Source organism: Pristiophorus japonicus, chromosome 8, assembly GCF_044704955.1.
Source record: "Pristiophorus japonicus isolate sPriJap1 chromosome 8, sPriJap1.hap1, whole genome shotgun sequence".
Lineage (NCBI taxonomy): Eukaryota > Metazoa > Chordata > Chondrichthyes > Pristiophoridae > Pristiophorus > Pristiophorus japonicus.
The window spans coordinates 28,216,299-28,241,863 of NC_091984.1; the positions used below are offsets into that span (position 1 = coordinate 28,216,299).

Sequence of the window (25,565 nt, forward strand, 5' to 3'; positions counted from 1 at the left end):
TGCTGCAACTGCAGTGGAAGATTGGCAGAAACCTCAGAGAAAGAATATAGTGGGTTCAAGTCCCACTCCAGAGACTTGAGCACAAAAGAGACCCAGGCTGATGCTCCAGTGTAGTACTGAGGGAGTGTTGCACTGTTGGAAGTGCCGTCTTACGGATGCCGTTTTCCGTCCACCTCTTAGGTGAACGGAAAAGATCCTAAGGCACTATTTCGAAGAAGAACAGTAGAGTTATCCCCGGTGTCCTGGCCAATATTTACCCCCAGTCAACATCACAAAAAACAGATTATCTGGTCGTTATCATATTGCTGCTGTGGAGTTTGCTGTGCGCAAATTGGCTTCCGCGTTTCCTACATTACAATCGTAAATACACTTCAAAAGTACTTTATTGGCTGTAAAGCACTTTGGGACATCCGGAGGTCATGAGAGGTGCTAGATAAATGCAAGTCTTTCTTTTCTTTGTTTCTTTCTTTAAACAGTTGTAACATATATGCAAAACTTGTGGACTTTCATATGACAGTCTCCACTATCCACCTTTGCTTATGCTATTGCTGCACCATATACATAATATATAAATATAATTTATAAAAGATCAAAATCTGGGGAATCTCAATTATCTGACAATCTCCATTATCCATCAGTGGTTTCATTGGAAGATAGGAATTGCTAGACGGAACAATACCAGGTCCATCTAATCCGTTTCCAAACATCCAGGTAGTCAGATGATACAATGCTTCTAGCTGCAGCAGAGATGACCTTGTACAAAAAGTAGGTACTGCATGGTGTTATCAGGACCAGTGATCTTCTGGACTAGTTTCAATTGCCTAAGGGGGTCGGAGAAGAATTTCCCTTTTTTCCCCCCAAATTGGCCGGGTTTTTTTCCCTGATTTTTCGCCTCTCTCACATGGCTTTCACGTGGAGTGCGGAGCAATGTTCCCTCTAATTTTTGGGAGGGTACGCGGACCCTTAAAGGGACTGTGCGGCCCATTCAAAATACCACGCACGTGCGTTTTTCCATTGAGAAACCGACAAGCCACCTGCGCGGGAGCTTCAGACAGCTGCGGGGCCGTGCGGCTAAACAGGCACACTGGTGCGGAGTTTATATATCGTGATGCACAAGGCTTTGCAATTGTGTGAGACAGGCTGGATGGTCGTAAGTTGTTGACTAATCGTAGCAATCAATTTCTACCAATTAGTCTACAACAGAAGCAGACACAACGCGAGGAAAACTTCAGTGGTTATCTGTTCTTTCCAAGCTTATTACACTTTCCACATGTCATGTCTCAAATTACTCATACACTGTATCCAAAAATATTATTTTCTGAAAGAAATATATTTAATTGCATTTGAATTATATTTTTTGCTTCCACCGTTGTCCCAGGGAGCCTGTTCCATAGATTGACCACTCGCTCACTGAATGGGCAGATTGTATTGCGTTGGGAGGATTTGGCCGTTTAGAGATTTTCTTGGTTTGAGGTGTATGCTTGTGACAAGCTATTCTGTGTGACGATGTGTACAAGTGACATTGTGTGAACGCACTCATCCCTTTTTCGAACCAGTAAGCAGTAAGTAAATGTACCTTCACCAACATGCAAAAGGTGAGAACCAGCATGAGACCGGATACAGATTACAGGGTCACTCCATGGTGTTTACAGAGCAATACAGCAACCCCCTCATTATGAAATCAGGATTAGCATTTCCTACTTTCACATAGGCTCCAGTTCGAAACTCATAAAACTACATTTACAGGTCTCTTCAAAATGATTGCTAGCAGATTTTACAGCCACTTATAGTTAAGATAAGCTGTAGTTTGACCTTTAAAACTAGACTTGAAAGCTAGACTGTGGATTTATAAACACTGTAATATCAATCAGGTCAGATTCTGACAGCAATTAAACTCAACAGATAACCTCATCAGTGGAGTTTCCCTGCAATCCATCCAGAGTAAAGAAAGTTCGGAAAGTAAAGTACTTGTACTGTTCAACGCCTGGTTGATCTTCTGAATGCATTCTACTGGGCTCTTGGCCAAATCTTAAATAAAGCCTCCCCCAGGTTTCCCGGCAACCCCCACGCTGATGGCTCAGCAAGTTTATTATGCAGAGCAGGAAATTACAGGGTTTGAGTCCAGGTCTGAGCTGAGTCAGCAGATTTTAGTGGGGCAACAGTTGGTATCACGGCTTTTGGGTCACAGAGGGGAAAATCGGTCAGGGTTTCCGCTCCTAGTCACTGTTAAACAATGCGCCGGAATTGAGATTGTATGAACATCAGATGGAGCTTGGCTGTGATGGATAAACGACTCACTGTCAAGGCTTAATGCTCATTTGAGCAATGTACTGTAGGGCAGTGTCTCTAGAACTACAATAAGGGGCCGCCCATTTAAAAGAGATGAGGAGAAATTTCTTCTCTCAGAGGGTTGTAAATCTGTGGAATTTGCTGCTTCAGAGAGCTGTGGAAGCTGGGACATTGAATAAATTTAAGACAGAAATAGACAGTTTCTTAAACAATAAGGGGATAAGGGGTTATGGGGAGCGGGCGGGGAAGTGGAGCATGATCAGATCAGCCACGATCTTATTGAATGGCGGAGCAGGCTCGAGGGGCAGTATGGCCTACTCCTGCTCCTATTTTTTATGTTCTTATGTTTAGATGTCAATGAGCAGTCAATGCTTTTGGGAGGGGGTGGGGGTTGATAAGAAAAATTGAGGGAAAAAATTGGGGAGAAACTGAAAGTCTGTTTCAAGCTACATCACAAGGTAATGCACGAGGCGTAAAGTTAGTAATGCTGAATCATACTGTTCTGTCCACAATGTAATGTAGATAACAACCTCAAATCGAGATATACTTATCTAAATGGGTGGAAAATCATTTAATAAAAAGATAGACCGGCAAATTTCATGTTGCTTATACAGATATAACCATTACTTTTAATCAGTGAACTCTTGTCACACTCAAGTGTCAGCCCAATCTGCCGTGCCATGATCAGCAACAATACAATCTGCTTATCCAGCATTCAGGAGATAGAAGAGCAACAAATCTGTTATGTGTCAACATTGTGAATTAAGGATGAAATTCCTAGTTCAGTTAGTTATAAGAGGATATAGTTACTGTTTAGGGATGAAATTCCTAATGCAGGTAATTATTAAGGAATGCTATTCCAAGTGCAGATAGTAATTAGGGGAAGATTCTTCTGCCACAATTGGTAACTGAAGGATGAAATTCAAACTTTAGTAATTAGGATCATACATAGTGTAGTTAATAATTAGGAGGTGATTTCCAATGCAGTATCGAATTACAGTACAGGTATTACATTCCTAGTGCAGTTAGAAATTAGGAGATCAAATTCCTTGTGGAATTAGTATTTAGGGGATCATATTCCTTGTGGAGGTAGTAATTAGAGGATGAAATCCCAAAAGCATTAGTAATTAGGATATTAAATTCCTACTGCATTAGTAATTAGGGAACAATATTCCTAGTTCAATTACTAATCAGGAGATGATATTCTTGATGCAGTTCCCAGTTAGGATATTAAATTTCTAGTGCACCTAGTAAGTAGAGGACAATGGGTTCAATTTTGCCCAAAGCTGATTTTTGGCTTAATGCCAGAGTTACACCCGTTTTTCTAGGCCAGAACTACTTCAAAAATAAATGTGCTAAGTTTCCCCGCCGTATTTTTCAAAATTGGCGTCGCGCAGCCAGTCCTTAGCCTCGGGGGTGGAGCCAAATGTCTGTGCCGAAAAAATTAAGATGTCCCTTCTGCGCATGCGCGAAAAAATGAGGAAGTTTTGACGTGACTCCTATGGGCGCACATGCACAGTACAGCTCCCGGTCTGCAATCGGCTATTTTTAAAGAGCCAGTTGTGTGTGTGAGAACTTTGAGTGTTGTGTGAGAACTTTAATTATCATTCGAAAAATCGGAGCTGCAATACAAGATGCAACGCGGTGCAAGGACCAAGAATTTCTCACAGGATGAAGTGGAGACACCAGTTACTGTGATTGAGAACAGATGGCAGGAGCTGGACACCAGCAGAGGTCACATAAAAGTTCCACCCAAAGAAATGAAGAAACGCTGGAACCAACTTGCAGAAGATTACTGTGCAATGGTGACCAACACGAGGTCTGGAGGCCAATGCAGAAAGAAGTGTCAGGACCTTGGTCAAGTAGTTAGTGCAAGCAATATTTTCATTTTGCAATGGAATTGCAATTGTAAATGTGACCATCTGTATATGTCCCACCCAGCAGAAAGACACCCTCTCTAAAAAGTTATATTTTCATCTTTGCAGAGGAAACTGGCACACAACAAACGAGAAAGAACTCGAACAGGAGGAGGTCCAGCAATTCTGCACCCACTGACACCCTTGGAAGAGAGGGTCGCTGCTTTGATGGGTCCTGCCTGGAGAAAAGCAACCACCACTGCACAAGCTGGGCCCACATTCGAGGGAAAGGCAAGTCCTGCAAATTCCATAGTCTGGCTTTGCTAAATGTTAAGTACTGTGCGGTCTAGCTATGCTTCGGTTCCTGGGGATGTCTCCCTCAGCTATGCTTCGGTTGATGCAATGTGCTATCATTCATCGTGGTCCCTCAAATCAGCTTGCTGCCTGCCCTGTGAGCCTACACATGCCACCATGCCCCCTTCTCTGCTGCTAATCATTTGTCTATTCTGTTATATTTTGCAGAACTTGAGGCCAATCCTGATGATGCAGAAGATTCAGACATGGACAAGCCTGATGGGGAGACCATCTTCCAATCCCACTTTCTAGATCAAGAGCATGGGGGTGAGGGGAGAGGGAGTTGGAGGGGATGGGTGAAGCCCCCACTGTTTTACTGACTTTGGAGGAGGCCCATTGAGGTGCCAGCCCCTTCCCTGACTAGTGGTTTGAGTGTTGGTGAGACATTCCATGGTTTCCCACCGTCCGAGGCTGCGGGTCCCAGTGGTGAGATGCGGCGAACACACCCAGGGCCCCACCGTGGGATGCTGCGAGCCACACCCAGGGTGAGGAGGGGAAGGAGAGCTCAACAGCGCTCTCCTGAGGTGCAGGATCTAACAGATGTGGTTCCCATGATGGCAATGAGTGTGGAGAGCATTGACCATCACTCCTGGACACCATCAGTTCTGTGGGTGATGAGGTATCGGGACTGTCGGGGAAGTAACAACACTCTCACGAGAAATGAAAACACTGTCCGGGAACATGAGGGAGGGAATATCTCAGCCAGCTGAAACCATGTTGGTGCACATGAGAGAGGGAATGTCGTAGGTAGCTGATGCCCTGCCAGTGAACATGAGAGCGGGAATGTCGCAGGTAGATGAAACACTGTCGGTGCACATGAGGGAGGGAACGTCACAGGTATTTGAAACACTGTCCATGAACATGAGGGCGGAAATGTCGCAGGTACCTGATGCGCTGTCAGAGAACATGAGGGAGGGAATGTTGCAGGTAGTTGATGCACTTCCTCAACATGAGGGAGGGCAAAAAAGCCGGTGCACGCCAAAAAAACGGTGCAAATCACTGGGGAAAATTGAGCCCATAATTCTCAAAACATTCCCAGAGATGATATTCCTCATGCAGTTAGTTAATTAGAGGGTCTAATTGCTAATGTAGTTACTGATATGGATAAGGAAAGTTGTAACACTGTCCTGTATAAACTAGTTTTTATGATTTTACAGACACTGTACCAAAGGAATCTTCCACATAATGCTAAATGAGATGAAGAAAGTAAATTGCAAAAGTAGAGCTCTGCTCAACTGTCTTTGTAATCTTTTATTTCATTAGCCACAAGTAAACACATAACTGGACACGGGACTCATTCAACACATTCGCATTTCTTGGCTAAACATCAAATAAAACAAGCAGTCGGCAAAGATGAAAAGAATTGCTGGCCAGGAGCGGATGAATGTACCGAAATAATTGTTGGAGAAGATTTACTTTTGAACATCCTACTCTTCCCATCTTACTTATTTTTATTGATAACGTGGCTTCATCTAGTGTCAGCATTTTAAAATGTTGGTGATGGTCATTAAGTGCAGGGTTGGCTGGTGACTCAAGGTTATGTGCAGGTTCAACAGAAATTGGCGGAACACAAACAGGTGATCCCCTAAGGCAACCCAAGCGATGTTCCCCACAGTAACCTGAAGAAACAGGCGCTCACACCACCAAACCATCAAAACAGGTGGTCCCCATGGAAATCCAGTTCTGCGGTTGCATTGACTAACACAGTAACATATCCCTAAACTTCATCATCTTCATTCTGCCCCTTGGCAACATCATCTCCAGACATGGGGGTTAGCTTTTACATGTAACATAACATAAGAACATAAGAATTAGGAGCAGGAGTAGGCTTTCAGCCCCTTGAGCCTGCTCTGCCATTCAATGAGATCATGGCTGATCATCTACCTCAACTCCACTTTCCTGCACTATCCTCATATCCCTTGATTCCCTTAATATATAAAAATCTATCGATCTCGGTCTTGAATATACTCAAAGACTGAGCCTCCACAGACCCCTGGGGTAGAGAATTCCAAAGATTCACCACCCTCTGAGTGAAGAAGTTTCTCCTCATCTCAGTCCTAAATGGCCGATCCCTTATTCTGAGACTGTGACCCCTGGTTCAAGACTCACCAGCCAGGAGAAACATCCTTTCTGCATCTACCCTGTGAAGCCCTGTAAGAATATTGTATTTTTCAATGAGATCACCTCTCATTCTTCTAAACTCTAAAGAATATAGGCCTAGTCTACTCAGTCTCTCCTCCTAGGACAATCCCCCCATCCCAGGAATCAGTCTGGTGAACCTTTGTTGCACTCCCTCTATGGCAAGAATATCCTTCCTTATGTAAGGTGACCAAAACTGTACATAATACTCCAGCTGTGGTCTCACCAGGGCTCTATATAATTGTCTTTACTCATACTCAAATCCTCTTGTAATAAAGGCCAACATACCATTTGCTTTCTTAATTGCTTGCTGTACATGCATGTTAACTTTCAGTGATTCATGTACAAGTCCCTCTGAACATCAACATTTCCCAATCTCTCACCATTTAAAAAAAAAACTCTGCTTTTCTATTTTTCCTACCAAAGTGGATAACTTCAAATTTCTCCACATTATATTCCATTTGCCATGTTCTTGCCCATTCACTTAGCCTGTCTATGTCCCCTTGAAGTCTCTTTGCATCCTCCTCATAACTTACATTCCAACCTAGCTTTGTATCATCAGCAAACTTGGATATATTACATTTGGTCCCCTCATCCAAATCATTGATAGACTGTGAATTGCTAGGACCCAGGCATCAATCCTTGCAGCTCCCCGCTAGTTACAGCCTGCCAACCAGAAAATGACCCGTTTATTCCTACTCTCTGTATTCTGTCCGTTAACCAAACTTCAATCCATGCTAGTATATTACCCCAATCCCATGAGCCCTAATTTTATATAATAACCTCTTGTGTGGCACCGTATCAAATGCCTTTTCAAAATCCAAATACACTACATCCACTGATTCCCCCCTTATCTATTCTACTAGTTACAACCTCAAAAACTCAACAGATTTGTCAAACTGATTTCCCTTTCATAAATCCATGTGGACTCTGCCCAATCCTATTATTATTTTTTAAGTGGCCTGTTACCAGGTCCTTAATAATAGATCCTAGCATTTTCCCTACTACTGATGTCAGGCTAACTGGTCTGTAGTTCCCTGTTTTCTCTCTCCCCGCTTTCAGCGGGATTACATTAATTATCTTCCAATCTGTAGGAACCGTTCTAGAATCTATGGAATGTTGGAAGAATACAACCAATGCATCCACTATCTCTATAGCCACCTTTCAAAACCCTAGGATGTGTGTAGGCCATCAGGTCTAGGGGATTTATTGGCTTTCAGTCCCATTAATTTCTCCAGTACTATTTTTTTACTAATAATTTTTTTCAGTGCCTCATTCTTGCTAGACTGTTGGTTCTCCACTATTTCTGGAAGGTTTTGTGCGTCTTCTTCCATGAAGACAACCACAAAGTATTTGTTTAATTTCTCTGCCATTTCCTTATTCCCCATTATAATTTCTCCTATCACAGCCTGGAGGGGACCCATATTTACTTTCACTGATAAAATCCAGCTCTACATCACCACTGCCTCCTTTAATCTTTGCCTCTGTTGTCAGACTGCTTAGCTGACATCCAGTCTTGAATATGCCTCAATTTCCTGCAGTTAAATATTGTGACGGCCAAAGCTATTGGCTTCGTCCTCTACCAGAAGCTTCATACTATCGCAACCAATTCCAACCTTCTCCCTAGCCACTGTCTCAGGTTGTACCAGACTGTTCGCAACCAACAGCCCACTAAGCTGCACAACCACTCAGCGGTCTGGAGGTCCTGCACAGGCTGCTCACCGGCTTTTCAATGGAAGAAACCGTGCATGTACGAACGTTTGAATGGGCCACACAACCAGTTAAAAAAAATTGGAGAACATAAGAACATAAGAAATAGGAGCAGGAGTAGGCCATTTGGCCCCTCGAGCCTGCTCTGCCATTCAATAAGATCATGGCTGATCTGATCATGGACTCAGCCTCAGCTCCACTTCCCTGCCCGCTCCCCATACCCCCTTGACTCCCTTACCTCTCAAAAATCTCGGCCTTAAATATATTCAATGACCCAACCTCCACAACTCTCTGAGGTAGAGAATTCCAGAGATTCACGACCTTCTGAGAGAAGAAATTCCTCCTCATCTCCGTTTTAAATGTGCAACCCCTTATTTTGAAACTATGCTCCCTAGTTCTAGTTTCCCCCACGACGGGAAACATCGTCACTGCATCTACCCTGTCAAGCCCCCTCAGAATCTTATACATTTCAATAAGATCACCTCTCGTTCATCTAAGCTCCAATGAGTATAGGCCCAACCTGCTCAACCTTTCCTCATAAGAAAACCCCTTCATCGCAGGAATCAACTTCGTGAACATAGTTCGCAACCTTACCATCCTATTTGACTCAGAGCTGAGATTTTGATCCCATATCCTCTCCGCTATAAAGACCATAACATCAATAGCGCATTTCATAGAATTATATAGAAGGGTTACTGCACAGAAGAGGGCCATTCGGCCCATCGAGCCTGGGCCAGCTCTCTGCAAGAGCATTTAGGCTAGTCCCACGTCCTCGCCCTTTCCCCGTAGCCCTGCAATTTTTTCCTTCAGGTACTTATCCAACTCCCTTTTGAAAGCCACGATTGAATCTGCCTCCACCACCCTTTCAGGCAATGCATTCCAGATCCCAACCACTTGTTGCATAAAACCGTTTTTCCTCATAGTCACCTTTGGATCTTCTGCCAATCATCTTAAATCTGTGTCCTCTATTCCACCAATGGGAATAGTTTCCCTCTATCTACTCTGTCTAGACCCCTCATCATTTTGAACACCTCTGTTAAATCTCCTCTCAATCTTCTCTGCTCTGAGAACAACTCCAGCTTCTGCAGTCTATCCACGTAACTGAAATCTCTCATCCCTGGAACCATTCTCGTAAATCTTTTCTGCACCCTCTCTAAGGCCTTCACATCCTTCCTAAAGTGCGGTTCCCAGAATTGGACACAATACTCCAGTTGAGGCCAAACCAGTGTTTTATAAAGTTTCATCATAACTTCCTTGCTTTTGTACTCTAGGCTTCTATTTGTAAAGCCCAGGATCCCGTATGCTTTTTTAAACTGCTTTCTCAACCTAACCTGCCACCTTCAATGATTTGTGCACATATACCCCCAGGTCTCCCTGTTCCTGCTCCCCTTTTAGAATTTCACCTTTTAGTTTATCTCTCCTCATTCTTCCTACCAAAATGTATCAATTTGCATCTTTTGGTGTTCAATTTAATCTGCCACGGATGCACATTTCACTAGCCTGTCTATGTCCTCTTGAAGTCTATCCCTATCCTCACTGTTCACTACACTTAAAGTTTTGTGTCATTGGCAAATTCTGAAATAGTGCCCTGTACACCCAAGTCCATGTTATTAATATATATCAAGAAAAGCAGTGGTCCTCATACCGACCCGTGGGGAACACCATTTCCCCCAGTCCGAAAAACAACTGTTCACCACTACTCTCTGTTTCCTGTCACTTAGCCAATTTTGGATCCATGCTGCCACTGTCCCTTTTATTCCATGGGCTTCAACTTGGCAGGCAAGCCTATTATGTGGCACTTTATCAAACACCTTTTGGAAGTCCATGTACACCACATCAACCGTATTGCCCTCATCAACCATCTCTGTTACCTCATCAAAAAATTCAATCAAGATAGTGTGTTTTTTGCATCTCCAGACTCGACTACTCCAATGCTCTCCTGACTGGTCACCTATTTGTTATCCTCTGTAAATTTCATTCAATAAATCCAAAATTCTGCCGCCCATATCCTAACTCACAATAAGCTCATTCATCGCCCCGTCCTTGCTGACTTACAATGGCTTCCAGTTCCCCTAGTTCCCCAAATTTTTAATTCTCATCCTCGAGTTTAAATTCCTTCATGGCTTCAACCCACTCTCCCTCTGTTACCTTCTCCAGTCCTCCAATCCTCCCAAAACTCTCCATTCCTCTAATCTGGCCTCTTGTGTCTCCTCCATTGGCACTATACCTTCAGCTGCCTAGGCCCCTCACTCTGGAATTCCTTCACTAACTCCTTGGTCTGTTCACTTCACTCTCCTCCTTTAAACCCATGTCTCAGACCAAGTTTTTGATCACCCCTCCTAATATCTCCTTCCTTGTCTCAGATTTTTTTTGCCTACGCCCTGGGATTTATTTCTCAATTAAAGGTGCCATATAAATACAAAGTATTGCTATTGTTCAAACCTGAGGTTAGCTTCTAACACCTGTCTCCAGTTTGTTGAAGATATGCAGAGCGGGTTAGATGAAGTAGAGTGGGAGGGGGCTCATGTGGAGCATAAACACTGGCATCGACCAGTTGGACCAAATGACTTGTTTCTGTGCTGTACATTCCATGTAATAATATTAACAGATCTGAACCATAACGACAAATCTCCTAAAAATAATATCAAGGAGTCTCAATGTGTCCAAAGATTTACAGCAAAGTGAGAGCTATAAATAAATCCTACTAAACAAATCGATTTATTTTGCATGTTCTAAAAATAATTGTTGTGAATTTGCAGCTTCTGGAGACTCTGCACAATATATCTCCATTACCCGAGGCTAAATAAGATGCCCTCGGCTACTGACTGGATGCCATTTCATTTTATTTGGAACTGAATTTTTCATTGAGAATCGTTGTGAAATCAGGTGCTAATAATCATTTCATAGCTGGCATCTCAGAGATCCCAGGAGAAATTCCCACCCTTTGGCTGCCAACTGTCTTAGGTTCCTGTTCCGTAATACAGTGTCTGATGGAGAATGTTGTAACTGGAATGGAATACAGGAATGGCTTTACAACACTTAATAAGCAGAAGAAGAGAGCAGAGATCTTACTGTAGAAAGATAGTTGAGAAGATCCTCTCCAAGCCCCTTTGTTTCTCCTCCCTCCCACAGGATAGATCAATGAGCACTGAGCCCATGAAGCAGCAAGGTCCCAGGTTTGATACCCAGTTTGTACTGAGCCCATCAACCAACAAAGTCCCAGGTTTGATACCCAGTCTGTACTGAGCCCATCAACCAACAAAGACCCAGGTTTGATACCCAGTCTGTACTGAGCCCATCAACCAGCAAGGTCCCAGGTTTGATACCCAGTTTGTAGTGAGCCCATCAACCAGCAAAGTCCCAGGTTTGATACCCAGTCTGTACTGAGCCCATCAACCAACAAAGACCCAGGTTTGATACCCAGTCTGTACTGAGCTAGCTGATCTCAATGGGTGGCAAGGCGGCTACAATTAGCCTCCTTATTCCTAGGTTAAGGCGTGAAAAATCAGTCGGGTTTTCCATAACAATTAGATGTAGTATTATGCTCGGACTTAAATTAAATGGTCTTAAAAATTAGCGGAAAGTTTTTGTGTAGTTAGTTGTAAGTTTACTGTCCTGTTAGGAATTGTTGGTCAGCTTGGCCTCACTCACCTCCACTCCATCGTATTCTTCATCAAAGAGTGGGAAGTATTCGGGGAGCCCCAGCTGGGCTAGCCACTTGCAAATGGGCAGGTGCTTCATTGACACATGCAGCTCTGCTCACACCAGCTCTGCTCACACCAGCTCCAGAATCTGCTAAAAGGGAAAAGAATGCACACTTTCAATACAAGCAAGGCCAGAAAACAAAACTACATTTCGCGATATGAAAGTGAAAGTCATCGTTCTGTGGACCTCTTCAATCTTATCTGTATTGTAAATATTTAGTCATTTGCAGCACTCCCTCAGATCTCTCATCTCTCAAGGTTTTGGTTTGCCGGCAGAGTTTACTAAAAGCTCTGATCTGACCACCCGCGTTCAGACATAAAATGGGAATGTACAAAGAGACAGCGGGGGCAGCATTGAAGCTCGGTCAGGGAACAAAAGTAATGGCTCAGCACCTGGTACACAGCTCGCCCCATTGTGAAGTCTATGGAAAGGAAAATCCAGTGGGTGATCTGCTCTCACCCGTTCTGCACCCCCACTGAAGTTAAATTTCATCACCCCACCCCGCTTTGTCTTTCTCGTAATATATAAATATTAAATACAGAACTAAGTCTCACTACTATTTCGCTAAGGGAGGAAGTGAAATTTGTTGTTCACACACTGAAGCCACTAAATTTACTGCCCGACTAAGCCATTCGCTAACATATTAGACAGGGAGGGACCAGTTATTGATTTTGTGTTATGGAGATAATTAAACCCTCTTGCATCAGAGAAACCGAGTTACAATTAATGCTCCACGCTATGCAAATGTTTGTTAATTGTACGGTTATGTTGCCAAGCAATTCCAACTGGATCTTTCGTGTTTACTTTGTTTTGACGTTAAATCAATAATAACAGCAACAGGAATTTGCTGCCACAAATCCTCTCGGTGGAATGCTGGGTTGCAAATTCCTCCGTGACTCTCACACCATTCTATGATCAGGCAACAGGAGGGATTCCCACAGCAGGGCAAGTGATGGCTGCTTTAAACCCCTCCCTTCCCCAACTAATCGCTACAGATAGAATGCTCTACTAGTAGCCCAAGCAAGCACGGATCCTAAACTCTCTCGCAACAGTAACAATTAAATTCTCCTCTTAAAAAAAAACTCAGTGTGTTTAACCAGTCAATAGCTGAGCTATTTGGTTAGAACATCCCAGATCCAATTCCTGACCAGTGCTGAATTAACTGATCAGAGCTGGGGCGGCAATAGGAGTGTTACAGTTCGTCTCAGTGCCGCTGGGTCGAGGAGAGGTGATTCACTCCCATTTTTACCCATTGGCCATTAGATGTGTGCGTACAAGGATGCCAAGGAGGGCAGCGCGTGATGTCCCCCAGTGATCATCCAGCCAGCTGACAGTCACTCTCTAAGGTCATACATGACTAGTGACCATTTGGGTAAAGTATCAGAGAGTCTCTGATACCTCAGACCATACCAGACTAGCAAGGGATCAACAGCTTCAGGAGAGGAGGGGTGGGGGGGGGGGGGGGGGTAGAAAATTAACAGAAAATAGAATTAAAAAAAGGATAGAAAAGGCCATGTAAGTAATTCATCCAACATACATCCCTCTGCAGTTCGACAGGAGTGCAATCAGATTAGTGCCGAACTATAACATCCACACCCCTCTCCCCAAAGATATAGACTCATGTATCAACCTACAAATATGCTTGCTGGGCCACTCAGTGGTAATTGAGAATCAACTATGTAACAAGCCACTCAGTTGTAAAACAATCGCGAGAAAGCAAGGCCCACCACCACCTCCTCACGCAACTAAGGATGAGCAACAAATGTGGCCTTGTCAGCATCGTCTCCAGCCTGATGGAAAATATTTAAAACAATTATTTATATCGGCACCAAAATAAAACACAAATTTTTGTTTGGAACAGGGCTGGCTGATAAGCAGACCTCTGGGAAATTGTTGCCATTTTACAGACCTTGAAATGAAGGAAATAAGGTTACAAAAAAAAATCTAGAAAAACAAAACAAGGACACCCTTTCTGCATTTCCAATCAACAAGTGAGCTCTGGGTAGTTTCCGTTTTTGTGCTCCAATGCTCCCGCTAATTTCTCTTCTCATGCCTCCTCTCATCTGTTCTTGCTGGGGTCCATTTCCATACATTACAGCAGCACACTGATACACCATGCCCAAGGGACTCATCATCATAGGCAGTCCCTCGAAATCGAGGAAGACTTGCTTCCACTCCTGAAGTGAGTTCTTTGGTGGCTGAACAGTCCAATACGAGAGCCACAGTCTCTGTCACAGGTGGGGCAGACAGTCGCCGAGGGAAGGGATGGGTGGGACTGGTTTGCCGCACGCTCCTTCCGCTGCCTGCGCTTGTTTTCTGCATGCTCTCGGCGACGAGACTCGAGGTGCTCAGCGCCCTCCCGGATGTTCTTCCTCCACCTAGGGCGGTCTTTGGCCAGGGACTCCCAGGTGTCGGTGGGGATGTTGAATTTTATCAGGGAGGCATTGAGGGTATCCTTGAAACGTTTTCTCTGCCCACCTTGAGCTCGCTTGCCATGTAGGAGTTCCGAGTAGAATGCTTGCTTTGGGAGTCTTGTGTCAGGCATGCGAACAATGTGGCCTGCCCAACGGAGCTGGTCGAGTGTGGTCAATGCTTCGATGCTGGGGATGTTGGCCTGGTCGACGACGCTAACGTTGGTGCGTCTGTCCTCCCAGGGGATTTGCAGGATATTGCAGAGACATCGTTGGAGGTATTTCTCCAGCGATTTGAGGTGTCAGCTGTATATGGTCCACGTCTCTGAGCCATACAGGAGGCTTGAAGTTCAGTCTCTGAATGTGTGCAGACGCAAGCGTCGCAAGCATCCCGCCACAGGCAATTAGGCTTATACAGCAGTACCTGGTCTTCAGTCATCTTGGACCCACTTGCCACTGGGCCAAGACCTTGCTCGGCTAAACCCGTGTGGTAGCCAGTATGCAACAGCCACCCCATGGTAAAAGAACTCACGCACAGGCATCTTCCACCCTTCAATATGAAGTTCGGGACCTGGAATGTCAGGACCCTCATGGGTAACTCCAACAGTGACAGGCCGGAACGCCAAGGGACTATCCTTAACATGTCAACCTTGACAGTAAATGTCATGAAGCTATTCGACCATATGGTTCTCCACAATGTAAATAATCTCGTTCTCGTGTGCTGTATGGACCCCCATCGTCATGGCTGATATTGGCTAACTCAGCACAGACCAGTGATTGACCGAGCGAACCACCTTGTCTGGATGGTTCAGTACCACACTAAAAGATACATTCACCTGCTGAGCAATAAAAACCGGGTGAGCTTTGCATGTTCACAGTGCAATTCAATAATTAAAGTCAGACATTTCTAAGCAAGCTACATTCATCCTATCAGCAGTCAAACAATTGCTCATGGTAATATTTCTGGCCAATGAAAGTGCTTTCATTATTGTTGATCAGGTTCCTTTTATTGCTGAATTTGCCAGTTTTTACTGATGAGAACAGAATACTTTTCAGGTACTTTTTAACTAGCACAACTTCCAATCCATTACTCACACTCACACACATACACGTAAACTCACACACACTTCCACTTTAAATTGAATGACTTTTTAAACAATACAAATTTTCACCAGATAATTTCGACTAACCTGATGGATGTCAAGTACTCTAACTCATTAGAATCTTGCAGCACAGAAGGAGGTCATTTGGCCCATCGTGTTTGTGCCAGCACTTTGAATGATCTATCAAATTAGTCCCATTCCCCTGCTCTTTCCCCATAGCCCTGCAAATTATTACTTTTCAAGTATATATCCAATTCCCTTTTGATAATTACCATTGAAACTGCTCACACCACCCTTTCTAGCAGTGCATTCCAGATCATAAGCTGCGTAAAAACAGGTTATCCTCGTCTCTCCTCTGGTTCTTTTGCTAATGATCTTAAACCAGTGTCCTCTGGTTACAGAACCATTGGTTACTGCCACTGGTAACAGTTTCTTCACAGTTACTTCACAAAACCCGACATAATTTTGAACACATCTGTTAAATCTCTCCTTAACTTCCTCCGCTCGAAGGAGAACAATCCGTTGTTAACAATCTGTTAATAAAGGATGATATCAGGGCAGTTGTGAGAGAGGATATTGACCCTAATGAACAAAATGTTGAATCATTGTGGGTGGAGATTAGAGATAGTAAGGGGAAAAAATCACTGGTGGGTGTAGTTTATAGGCCCCCAAATAATAACTTCACGGTGGGGCGGGCAATAATCAAGGGAATAATGGAGGCATGTGAAAAAGGAACGGCAGTAACCATGGGGGATTTTAACCTACATATCGATTGGTCAAATCAAATTGCACAGGGTAGCCTTGAGGAGGAATTCATAGAATGCATACGGGATTGTTTCTTTGAACAGTATGTTACAGAACCTAAAAGGGAGTAAGCGATCTTAGATCTGGTCCTGTGTAATGAGACAGGAATAATAAACAATCCCCTAGTAAAAGATCCTCTCGGAATGAGTGATCACAGTATGGTTGAATTTGTAATACAGATTGAGGGTGAGGAAGTTGTGACTCAAACGAACGTACTATGCTTAAACAAAGGGGACGACAGTGGGATGAGGGCATAGTTGGCTAAAGTAGACTGGAAACACAGACTAAACGGTGGCACAATTGAGGAACAGTGGAGGACTTTTAAGGAGCTCTTTCATAGTGCTCAACAAAAATATATTCCAGTGAAAAAGAAGGGCGGTAAGAGAAGGGATAACTAGCCGTGGATAACCAAGGAAATAAAGGAGAGTATCAAATTAAAAACCAATGCGTATAAGGTGGCCAAGGTTAGTGGGAAACTAGAAGATTGGGAAAATTTTAAACGACAGCAAAGAATGACTAAGAAAGCAATAAAGAAAGGAAAGATAGATTACGAAAGGAAACTTACGCAAAACATAAAAACAGATAGTAAAAGCTTTTACAGATATATAAAACGGAAAAGAGTGACTACAGTAAATGTTGGTCCCTTAGAAGATGAGAAGGGGGATTTAATAATGGGAAATGTGGAAATGGCTGAGACCTTAAACAATTATTTTGCTTCGGTCTTCACAGTGGAAGACACAAAAACCATGCCAAAAATTGCTGGTCACAGGAATGTGGGAAGGGAGGACCTTGAGACAATCACTATCACTAGAGGGGTAGTGCTGGACATGCTAATGGTACTCAAGGTAGACAAGTCCCTTGGTCCTGATGAAATGCATCCCAGGGTATTAAAAGAGATGGCGGAAGTTATAGCAGATGCATTCGTTATAATCTACCAAAATTCTCTGGACTCTGGGGAGGTACCAGCGGATTGGAAAGCAGCTAATGTAACACCCCTGTTTAAAAAAGGGGGCAGACAAAAGGCAGGTAACTATAGGTCGGTTAGTTTAACATCTGTAGTGGGGAAAATGCTTAAAGCTATCATTAAGGAAGAAATAGCGGGACATCTAGATAGGAATAGTGCAATCAAGCAGACGCAACATGGATTCATGAATGGGAAATCATGTTTAACTAATTTACTGGATATAACGAGCATGGTGGATAGAGGTGTACCAATGGATGTGGTGTATTTAGATTTCCAAAAGGCATTCGATAAGGTGCCACACAAAAGGTTACTGCAGAAGATAAAGGTACGCGGAGTCAGAGGAAATGTATTAGCATGGATAGAGAATTGGCTGGCTAACAGAAAGCAGAGAGTTGGGATAAATGGGTCCTTTTCGGGTTGGAAATCGGTGGTTAGTGGTGTGCCACAGGGATCGGTGTTGGGACCTCAACTGTTTACAATATACATAGATGACCTGGAAGAGGGGACAGAGTGTAGTGTAACAAAATTTGCAGATGACACAAAGATTAGTGCGAAAGCGGGTTGTGTAGAGAACACAGAGAGGCTGCAAAGAGATTTAGATAGGTTAAGCGAATGGGCTAAGGTTTGGCAGATGGAATACAATGTCGGAAAGTGTGAGGTCATCCACCTTGGAAAAAAAAACAGTAAAAGGGAATATTATTTGAATGGGGAGAAATTACAACATGCTGCAGTGCAGAGGGACCTGGGGGTCCTTGTGCATGAATCCCAAAAAGTTAGTTTGCAGGTGCAGCAGGTAATCAGGAAGGTGAATGGAATGTTGGCCTTCATTGCGAGAGGGATGGAGTACAAAAGCAGGGAGGTCCTTCTGCAACTATATAGGGTATTGGTGAGGCCGCACCTGGAGTACTGCGTGCAGTTTTGGTCACCTTACTTAAGGAAGGATATAGTAGCTTTGGAGGGGGTACAGAGACGATTCACTAGGCTGATTCCGGAGATGAGGGGGTTACCTTATGATGATAGATTGAGTAGACTGGGTCTTTACTCGTTCGATTTCAGAAGGATGAGGGGTGATCTTATAGAAACATTTAAATAATGAAAGGGATAGACAAGATAGAGGCAGAGAGGTTGTTTCCACTGGTCGGGGAGACTAGAACTAGGGGGCACAGCCTCAAAATACGGGGGAGCCAATTTAAAACCGAGTTGAGAAGGAATTTCTTCTCCCAGAGGGTTGTGAATCTGTGGAATTCTCTGCCCAAGGAAGCAGTTGAGGCTAGCTCATTGAATGTATTCAAATCACAGATAGATTTTTAACCAATAAGGGAATTAAGGGTTACGGGGAGTGGGCGGGTAAGTGGAGCTGAGTCCACGGCCAGATCAGCTATGATCTTGTTGAATGGCGGAGCAGGCTTGAGGGGCTCGATGGCCTACTCCTGTTCCTAATTCTTATCTCAGCTTCTCTAGTCTCTCTGAATAACTCAAGTTCCTCATCCCAGGTACCATTCCAGAAAATCGCTCTCACACCCTCTCCAAGACCTTGACATCTTTCCTAAAGTGTGGTGGCCAGAATTGGGTACAATACTCCAGCTGGGGCCTAAGTAGTGATTTGCAAAGGTTTAGCATAACTTCCTTACTTTTGTAGCTATTTTACTCTTACATTTACTCTATTTATAAAGCCAAGGATCCTATATGATTTGTTAACTGCTTTATGAACTTGTCTTGCCACCTTCAAAGGCAGAGTGAATCAATAAATATCAATCTTATCATCGGACCAACCAGCACCCAATGAAACTTTAACTTGACCTTCAAATTCAGCAACTTTTGTTTTCCTTCATGAGGCTTTTTCACTAAGTTAATGCCTCCTGTCTGGATACAGCTACCAGATCGTGGGAACTAGTCTTGAGTATTGAGCAAGCTGGTTCATTTCAGAAGCAAAGTATGATCCGAGCGTTTTCCATGATTGAGAGCATGGGCGGTTTTCGAGTACATGCTGGCCCGCAATTTTCAGATGTGTGTAGGTGGCAGTTGAGAATGCTTACCGCAAACTCGTCTTTGGAATACTTAGGATTATATACTGTTGTGAATGTGAAAAGATTAAATACTAACTCACACTTTTAAGGGTTGTTGCAACCTCAGCTGACCAATTTAATTTACTTGGAATTACAATCTATCGATCCAATGGCAAAATAATCACTGCGCTCAACAACCATGCAAGTCGTTCACTCCTAGCTAGTGTTGTAATGTTAGCTAATATGCAGCCCACACATAGGAACAGGAGTAGGCCATTCAGCCCCTTGAGCCTGTTCCGTCATTCAATGAGATGATAGCTGATCTGTGACCTAACTCCATGTACCCAGCTTTTCCCCATATCACTTAATACTTTTGGTTAACAAAAATCTATCAATCTCAGATTTAAAATTAACAATTGATCTGTTCATCAATTGCCATCTGTAGAAGAGAGTTCCAAACTTCTACCATCCTTTGAATGTAGAAGTGTTTCCTAACTTCACTCCTGAAAGGCCTGGCTGTAATTTTTAGACTCTGCTCCGTAGTCCTAGACTCTACAACCAGGAAAGTTATCTCTCTCTATCTACCCTATCAGTTTCTCATAATATCTTAAACTTCGATCAAATCACCTCTTAACCTCCTAAATTCGAGGGAATACAACCCTAGTTTGTGTAATCGCTCCTTGCAATTTAACCTTTGAAGTCCGGATATCATTCTGGTAAATCTACGCTGCACTCCCTCCAAGGCCAATATATACTTCCTAAGGAGTTCTGCTGCCCAGAACTGTACACAGGACTCTGGGTGTGGTCTAACCAGCGCTTTGTATAGCTGTATATGTGGATCAAATAGGTGACTAATGCATTATTCTGTATGCCCAGTACTTTCATCTCCTTTATCACTGAATAGCAAGACATGGCAGCCCAATATCACTGCACTGCTGCATTTGTTAAAGTAGAGGGGTCACTGATTATTGCATTGTGTCCATCTTGGATGTCAGTAAATGACCAGGTAAGTGATCAGCTTTGTTTCAATGCTTTGATGAGTGCAATCGTTGGAGGATTTGAGTATGTCAAGGCTTTCAATTGGACGCTGCATCCAGACAGTGTGTTCCGCCGGAGGTCTATTTCTTTCATTTGTTCACGGGATGTGGGCATCACTGGCAAGGCCAGCATTTTTTTCCCATCCCTAAATGCCCTCGAGAAGGTGGTGGTGAGTCACTTTCTTGAACTACTGAAGTCCATGAGGTGAAGGTACTTCCATAACACTGTTAGGGAGGGACTTGCAGGATTTTGACCCAGCGACAATGAAGGAACAGCAATATATTTCCAAATCAGGATAGTGTGTGACTTGGAGGGAAACTTGGAGGTGATGGTGATGGTGTTCCCATGCGCCTGCTGCCCTTGTCCTTCTAGGTGGTAGAGGTCATGGGTTTGGGAGATGCTGCCGAAGAAGCCTTGGCGAGTTGCTGCAGTGCATCTTGTAGATGGTACACATTGCAGCCACAGTGTGCCAGTGGTAGAGGGAGTGAATGTTTAAGTTGGTGGATGAGGTGCCAAACAAGTGGGCTGCTTTGTTGTGGATGATGCGAACTTCTTGAGTGTTGTTGGCGATGCATTCATCCAGCCAAGTATTCCATCGCACGCCTGACTTGTGCCCCGTAGAAAGGCTTTGGGAGAGTCAGGAGGTGAGACATTTGCCACAGAATATGCAGCTTCTGATCTGCTCTTGTAGCCACAGTATTTATGTGGTTCGTCCAGTTAAATTTCTGGTCAATGGTGACCCCCAAGATGTTGATAGTGGGGGATTCGGTGATGGTAATCCTGTTAAGTGTCAATGGGCAGTGGTTAGACTCTCTCTTGTTGGAGATAGTTATTGCCTGACACTTGTGTGGCATGACTGTTACCTGCCCAAGCCTGTATGTCAGCCAGGTCTTGCTGCAGTGGACATGGACTGCTTCATTATCTGAGGAGTTGAGAATAGAACTGAACACTGTGCAGTTGTCAGCAAATATCCCCGCTTCTGACCTTATGATGGAGGGAAGGTCATTGATGGAAGCAGCTGAAGATGATTGGATCTTGGACACTGCCCTGAAGAACTCCTCAGCGATGTCCTGAGGCTGAGATGATTGGCCTCCAATAACCGCAACCATCTTCCTTTGTGCTAGGTATGACTCCAGCCAGTGGAGAGTTTTCCCCCTGATTCCCATTGACTTCAATGTTACAAGGCACCTTAATGCCACCCTCTGTCAAATGCTGCCTTGATGTCAAGGGCAGTTGCTCTCAAATCTGCTCTGGAATTCACCTCTTTTGTCCATGTATGGACCAAGGCTGTAATGAGGTCTGGAGCCGAGTCATCCTCTGGCGGTATGGGTATGAATGTGATGCTCTGATTGTACTGTAGGGATGCGTGAGCTCTTGGTATAGGGGAGCAGCAAATCTGACTGGCAACACTCTGTGGCATGAAAGCTTGTCCATTGGCTTGGTACCTGTAGCGTTGGGTATTCTTAGCTTGCCAAATTTGTTAGTGTGCTATATTCTATCCTTATGACCTACCATAGATAGACAGTGATGGGCTTTGCCCACTGCCTCCTGTCAGGATTGGTACCCTGCCACCCTCTGGTGTGGTTACCAAGACAAATAGGGCAACCTCATTACACCCGCCTTATGCAGCAACACATCCAATTTCCGAGTCATCAAACAAGGGTTTTGTTGTAGAGCCACCTAGTGGACTACTGATATAACAACAATCATCATCCATCATAGGTGGTCCCTCGAAATGAGGATGACTTGCTTCCATGCCAAAAAAAGGACGAGTTGACAGGTGTTTCAATGAAGGACCCGAACTACATCCTGAAGGGTGGAAGATGCCGGTGCGTGGATTTTTTTAACGTGCGGTGGCCGTTGCACACCAGCCACCACACGGGCTTGACAGAGCTAGGTCTTGGTCCAGTGGCAAGGGTTAACCAAGACAACTGGAGACCAGCTCTGCTGCACGGACCTAGTGTGCACACGTATTGCAGTGTGGGCTGGTCCGTGCTGCCCCTGGGTCCCTGGCCCCGAACTTGCACCTCCCCTGGGCCCCGATCACGTCCCTCCACAGTCTCTCGCTGCCCCTTCGCCCCGACCTCGCTGCTCCTGCTGTATCTGCCCACGCTCCAGTCACCGATCTGGAGTTTGATGACGTCATTCTTCACAGCCGTCGCCCTCCTGCACCAGCTCGCGCTGTACCTCGCCGCTCCTTTTATGGCCCCGACCTGCCGCTGATGTTCCCTCACAGGTTGGGGCTTCCACACTACTACAATAAAGTCATGTGCTCTGCACAGTTCTACCTGGGAGCCCTGTTATGCTGGTCTCTATGTTTACTGTGTCTCAAGATATCACAGATAGGTGATGAAGATGGGATCTTGGATTTCCTAACTAAAATTTTTGTTGAAATCCTGCCAATCATTGGAAGAACTGTTAGAGGTTCTTCGCTTTGCAGAAAAACTTAAAAATTCAAGGTAAATTTCGAGCACGTGGCTGAACTGCCGACGTTTCCAGAATCCAGATGGTGGCCGCGCCTTTGGGAATACTAGAGTGCTTGGGTGAGTTCTATCATGACAAGAGACTTTCAGAGCATACGTGGAGTGGCTAGAAATGTTTTTCACCGCGCACAGTATCGTCGAAGACCCTTATGATGCAAACTGTAATCGGGCGGTTTTAGAAAGAAAACGGGCTATTTTCTTGACTGAAGCAGGCCCCAAGGTGTATGAAACACTAAAAAATTGCCTAGGTCCCACCAAGACGGACACAGCACTGAAGGAGATTCTAACCAAGTTAGAACAGCACTACACTCCTCAGCCCCTGGAAATTACTGAAAGTTATCGTTTTGGAACATGCGATCAATTAAATGATGAGGGTATCAGTGAGTACTTTGTAGCTTTAAAAAAAGTTATCCATTCATTGTCATTTTGGAAACTTTCAGGACTGATCTTTGCTTGACCGCTTTGTTTGTGGGTTGAAAAATGAGGGAATCAGAAGTAAATTGTTGGCAACCCGTAACTTGACGTTTGATTAGCATGTCAGACAGCTACGTCGATGGATATGGCCGACCAATACTCCTGAGAATTTCAACAACAACAACAACTTGTATTTATATAGCGCCTTTAATGTAGTGAAACATCCCAAGGCGCTTCACAGGAGTGAGTATTATGAAAAATTTGACACTGAGTCACACAAGGAGAAATTAGTGCAGGAAGCTTGGTCACAGCGGTATGTTTTCAGGAGCGTCTTGAAGGAGGAAAGAGACGGAGAGGTTTAGGCAGGGACTTTCAGAGCTTGGTGCCTAGACAACAGAAGGCACAGCCACCACTGTTTGAGTGATTATAATCAGGGATGCTCAAGAGGGCAGAATTAGAGGAGCGCAGACATCTCGGGAGAGTTGTGGGGCTGAAGGAGATTACAGAGATGGGATGGGTGGGGGGGGGGTCGAGGCCATGGAGGGATTTGATAATAAGGATGAGAATTTTGAAATTGAGGCATTGCTTAACCGGAAGCCAATGTAGGTCAGCGAGCACAGGGGTGATGGGTGAGCGGGACTTGGTGCGAGTTAGGACACGGGCAGCCGAGTTTTGGATCACCTCTAGTTTACATAGGGTAAAATGTGGGAGGCCAACCAGGAGTGCGTTGGAATAATCAAGTTTCGAGGTAATAAAGACATGGATGAGGGCTTCAGCAGCGGATGAGCTGAGGCAAAGGCGAAGATGGGCGATGTTACGGAGGTGTTCGTAATGCTGCGGATAAGTGGTCGCAAGCTCATATGACACCAAGGTTGTGAACAGTGTGGTTCAGCCTCAGACAAAAGTTGAGGAGAGGGATGGAGTCAGTGGCTAGGGAATGGAGTTTGTGGCGGGGACCGAAAACATTGGCTTCGGTCTTTCTAATATTTAATTGGAGAAAATTTCTGCTCATCCAGAATTTTGTGCCATTTCCAATTGTCAGACAACCGAGGTCAATCGGCTGTCGGCTAAAATTAAAATGCGGTTAGGCCCCAAGGCCTCAGCAACTGGCCACGGTAAGAGTGCATAGAAGTCGTGCTATCGGTGCCTGGGACAACACCTCACTCAAAGCTGTCCATATTTGAAGGCAGAGTGTTTCTTTTGCAAGAAAACTGGGCATTTTGCAAAGGCGTGCCGACAGAAGAGTAAACCAACTGGCAATGCTAGAAGTTGAGATGGGCAGACACTAGTGTTGGAGAAGCAGCAGGAAGAGGAGTTTCTGGAGATTCTCGTCCTCAGGAGCACAAAGGTATCCAACAGTGATTTGCGAAGTATCGTCATCCAAGTAGACTTCACAGGAACCAGGATTCCCATGGCAAAGACACTGGTGCATCCGTGAGCGTAGTACCGGAATCGCTATATTGCGACAGGTTGCGTGATTATCGACTAGAGAAATCGAAGGTAGAGCTGCGAGGCTACTCAGGAGAGCTCCTCCCTGCAGTAGAAAGTGTCACCATACTAGTGAAATACAAGGATCAGTATCAGAGCTTGCCTCATAGTAGTGGCAGGATAGATATTGGATGGGATCACTGAAGCTGGAATGGAATGAGATTTTTCATGTGGAAGCAAAATTTGCATCGATAGATGATGTCACCAAGCAGTATCCGAAGGTGTTCCGCTAAACAAGCAGTTCAATCCAAGACTTCAAGGCGAGTGTCAGAGTGCAGAAGGACACAGGACCAGTTTACTGCAAGTCACGACCCGTACCATACGCACTTCTCTCTCTCTCTCTCTCTCTCTCCTCCACCCCCCACCACCCCGCCCCCTGAACCGGGGACCGAGAATGGGACTGGACTGTGTGTGTGAACTGGGGACTGAGAATGGGACCGGACAGCCTTCGGGCGGGGTTGGAGGTAAGTTGCTGCTATGTGTTTTTCAATTCTTTCAGTGTGTGCGGGCATCTGCTGCGTGCTTCCCTTGCCTGCGCTGATTTCCCTCACTCTAGGGAAGGTTTTTCAGGACAGGCCACATACGCTGGCCTAATCAGAACTGGATTAACTCTCAGCTGGCCAAACTTCCTTAAATGGCCAGAAGTGGCATAGGTGGCTGGTTACGCCCCCTTTGGCTGAAAAAAAAAACTGACTTAAAATATTCGTAACTAAGTGAGTTACACTGGTCAAACTGATTGGGGAAACTGGGGATCTTTCAAGTTAGGCCAGAAAAAGCAGCCTGCTCCAAAAAAAACGGCGC

General features: G+C 44.6%; 1 protein-coding gene across 3 annotated transcripts in view; it reads right to left on the bottom strand.

Moving 5' to 3' along the window:
* Window positions 1–25,565, bottom strand: part of bcar3 (BCAR3 adaptor protein, NSP family member) — a 266,163-nt gene that overhangs the window by 180,062 nt on the left and 60,536 nt on the right. For all 3 annotated transcript variants that reach the window (XM_070886616.1, XM_070886614.1, XM_070886615.1), the window contains exon 2: window positions 12,000–12,143. In XM_070886616.1, the coding sequence (XP_070742717.1) occupies window positions 12,000–12,089 (90 nt within the window). In that variant the 5' untranslated portion in view covers window positions 12,090–12,143. The remainder of the gene's footprint in view (window positions 1–11,999; window positions 12,144–25,565) is intronic.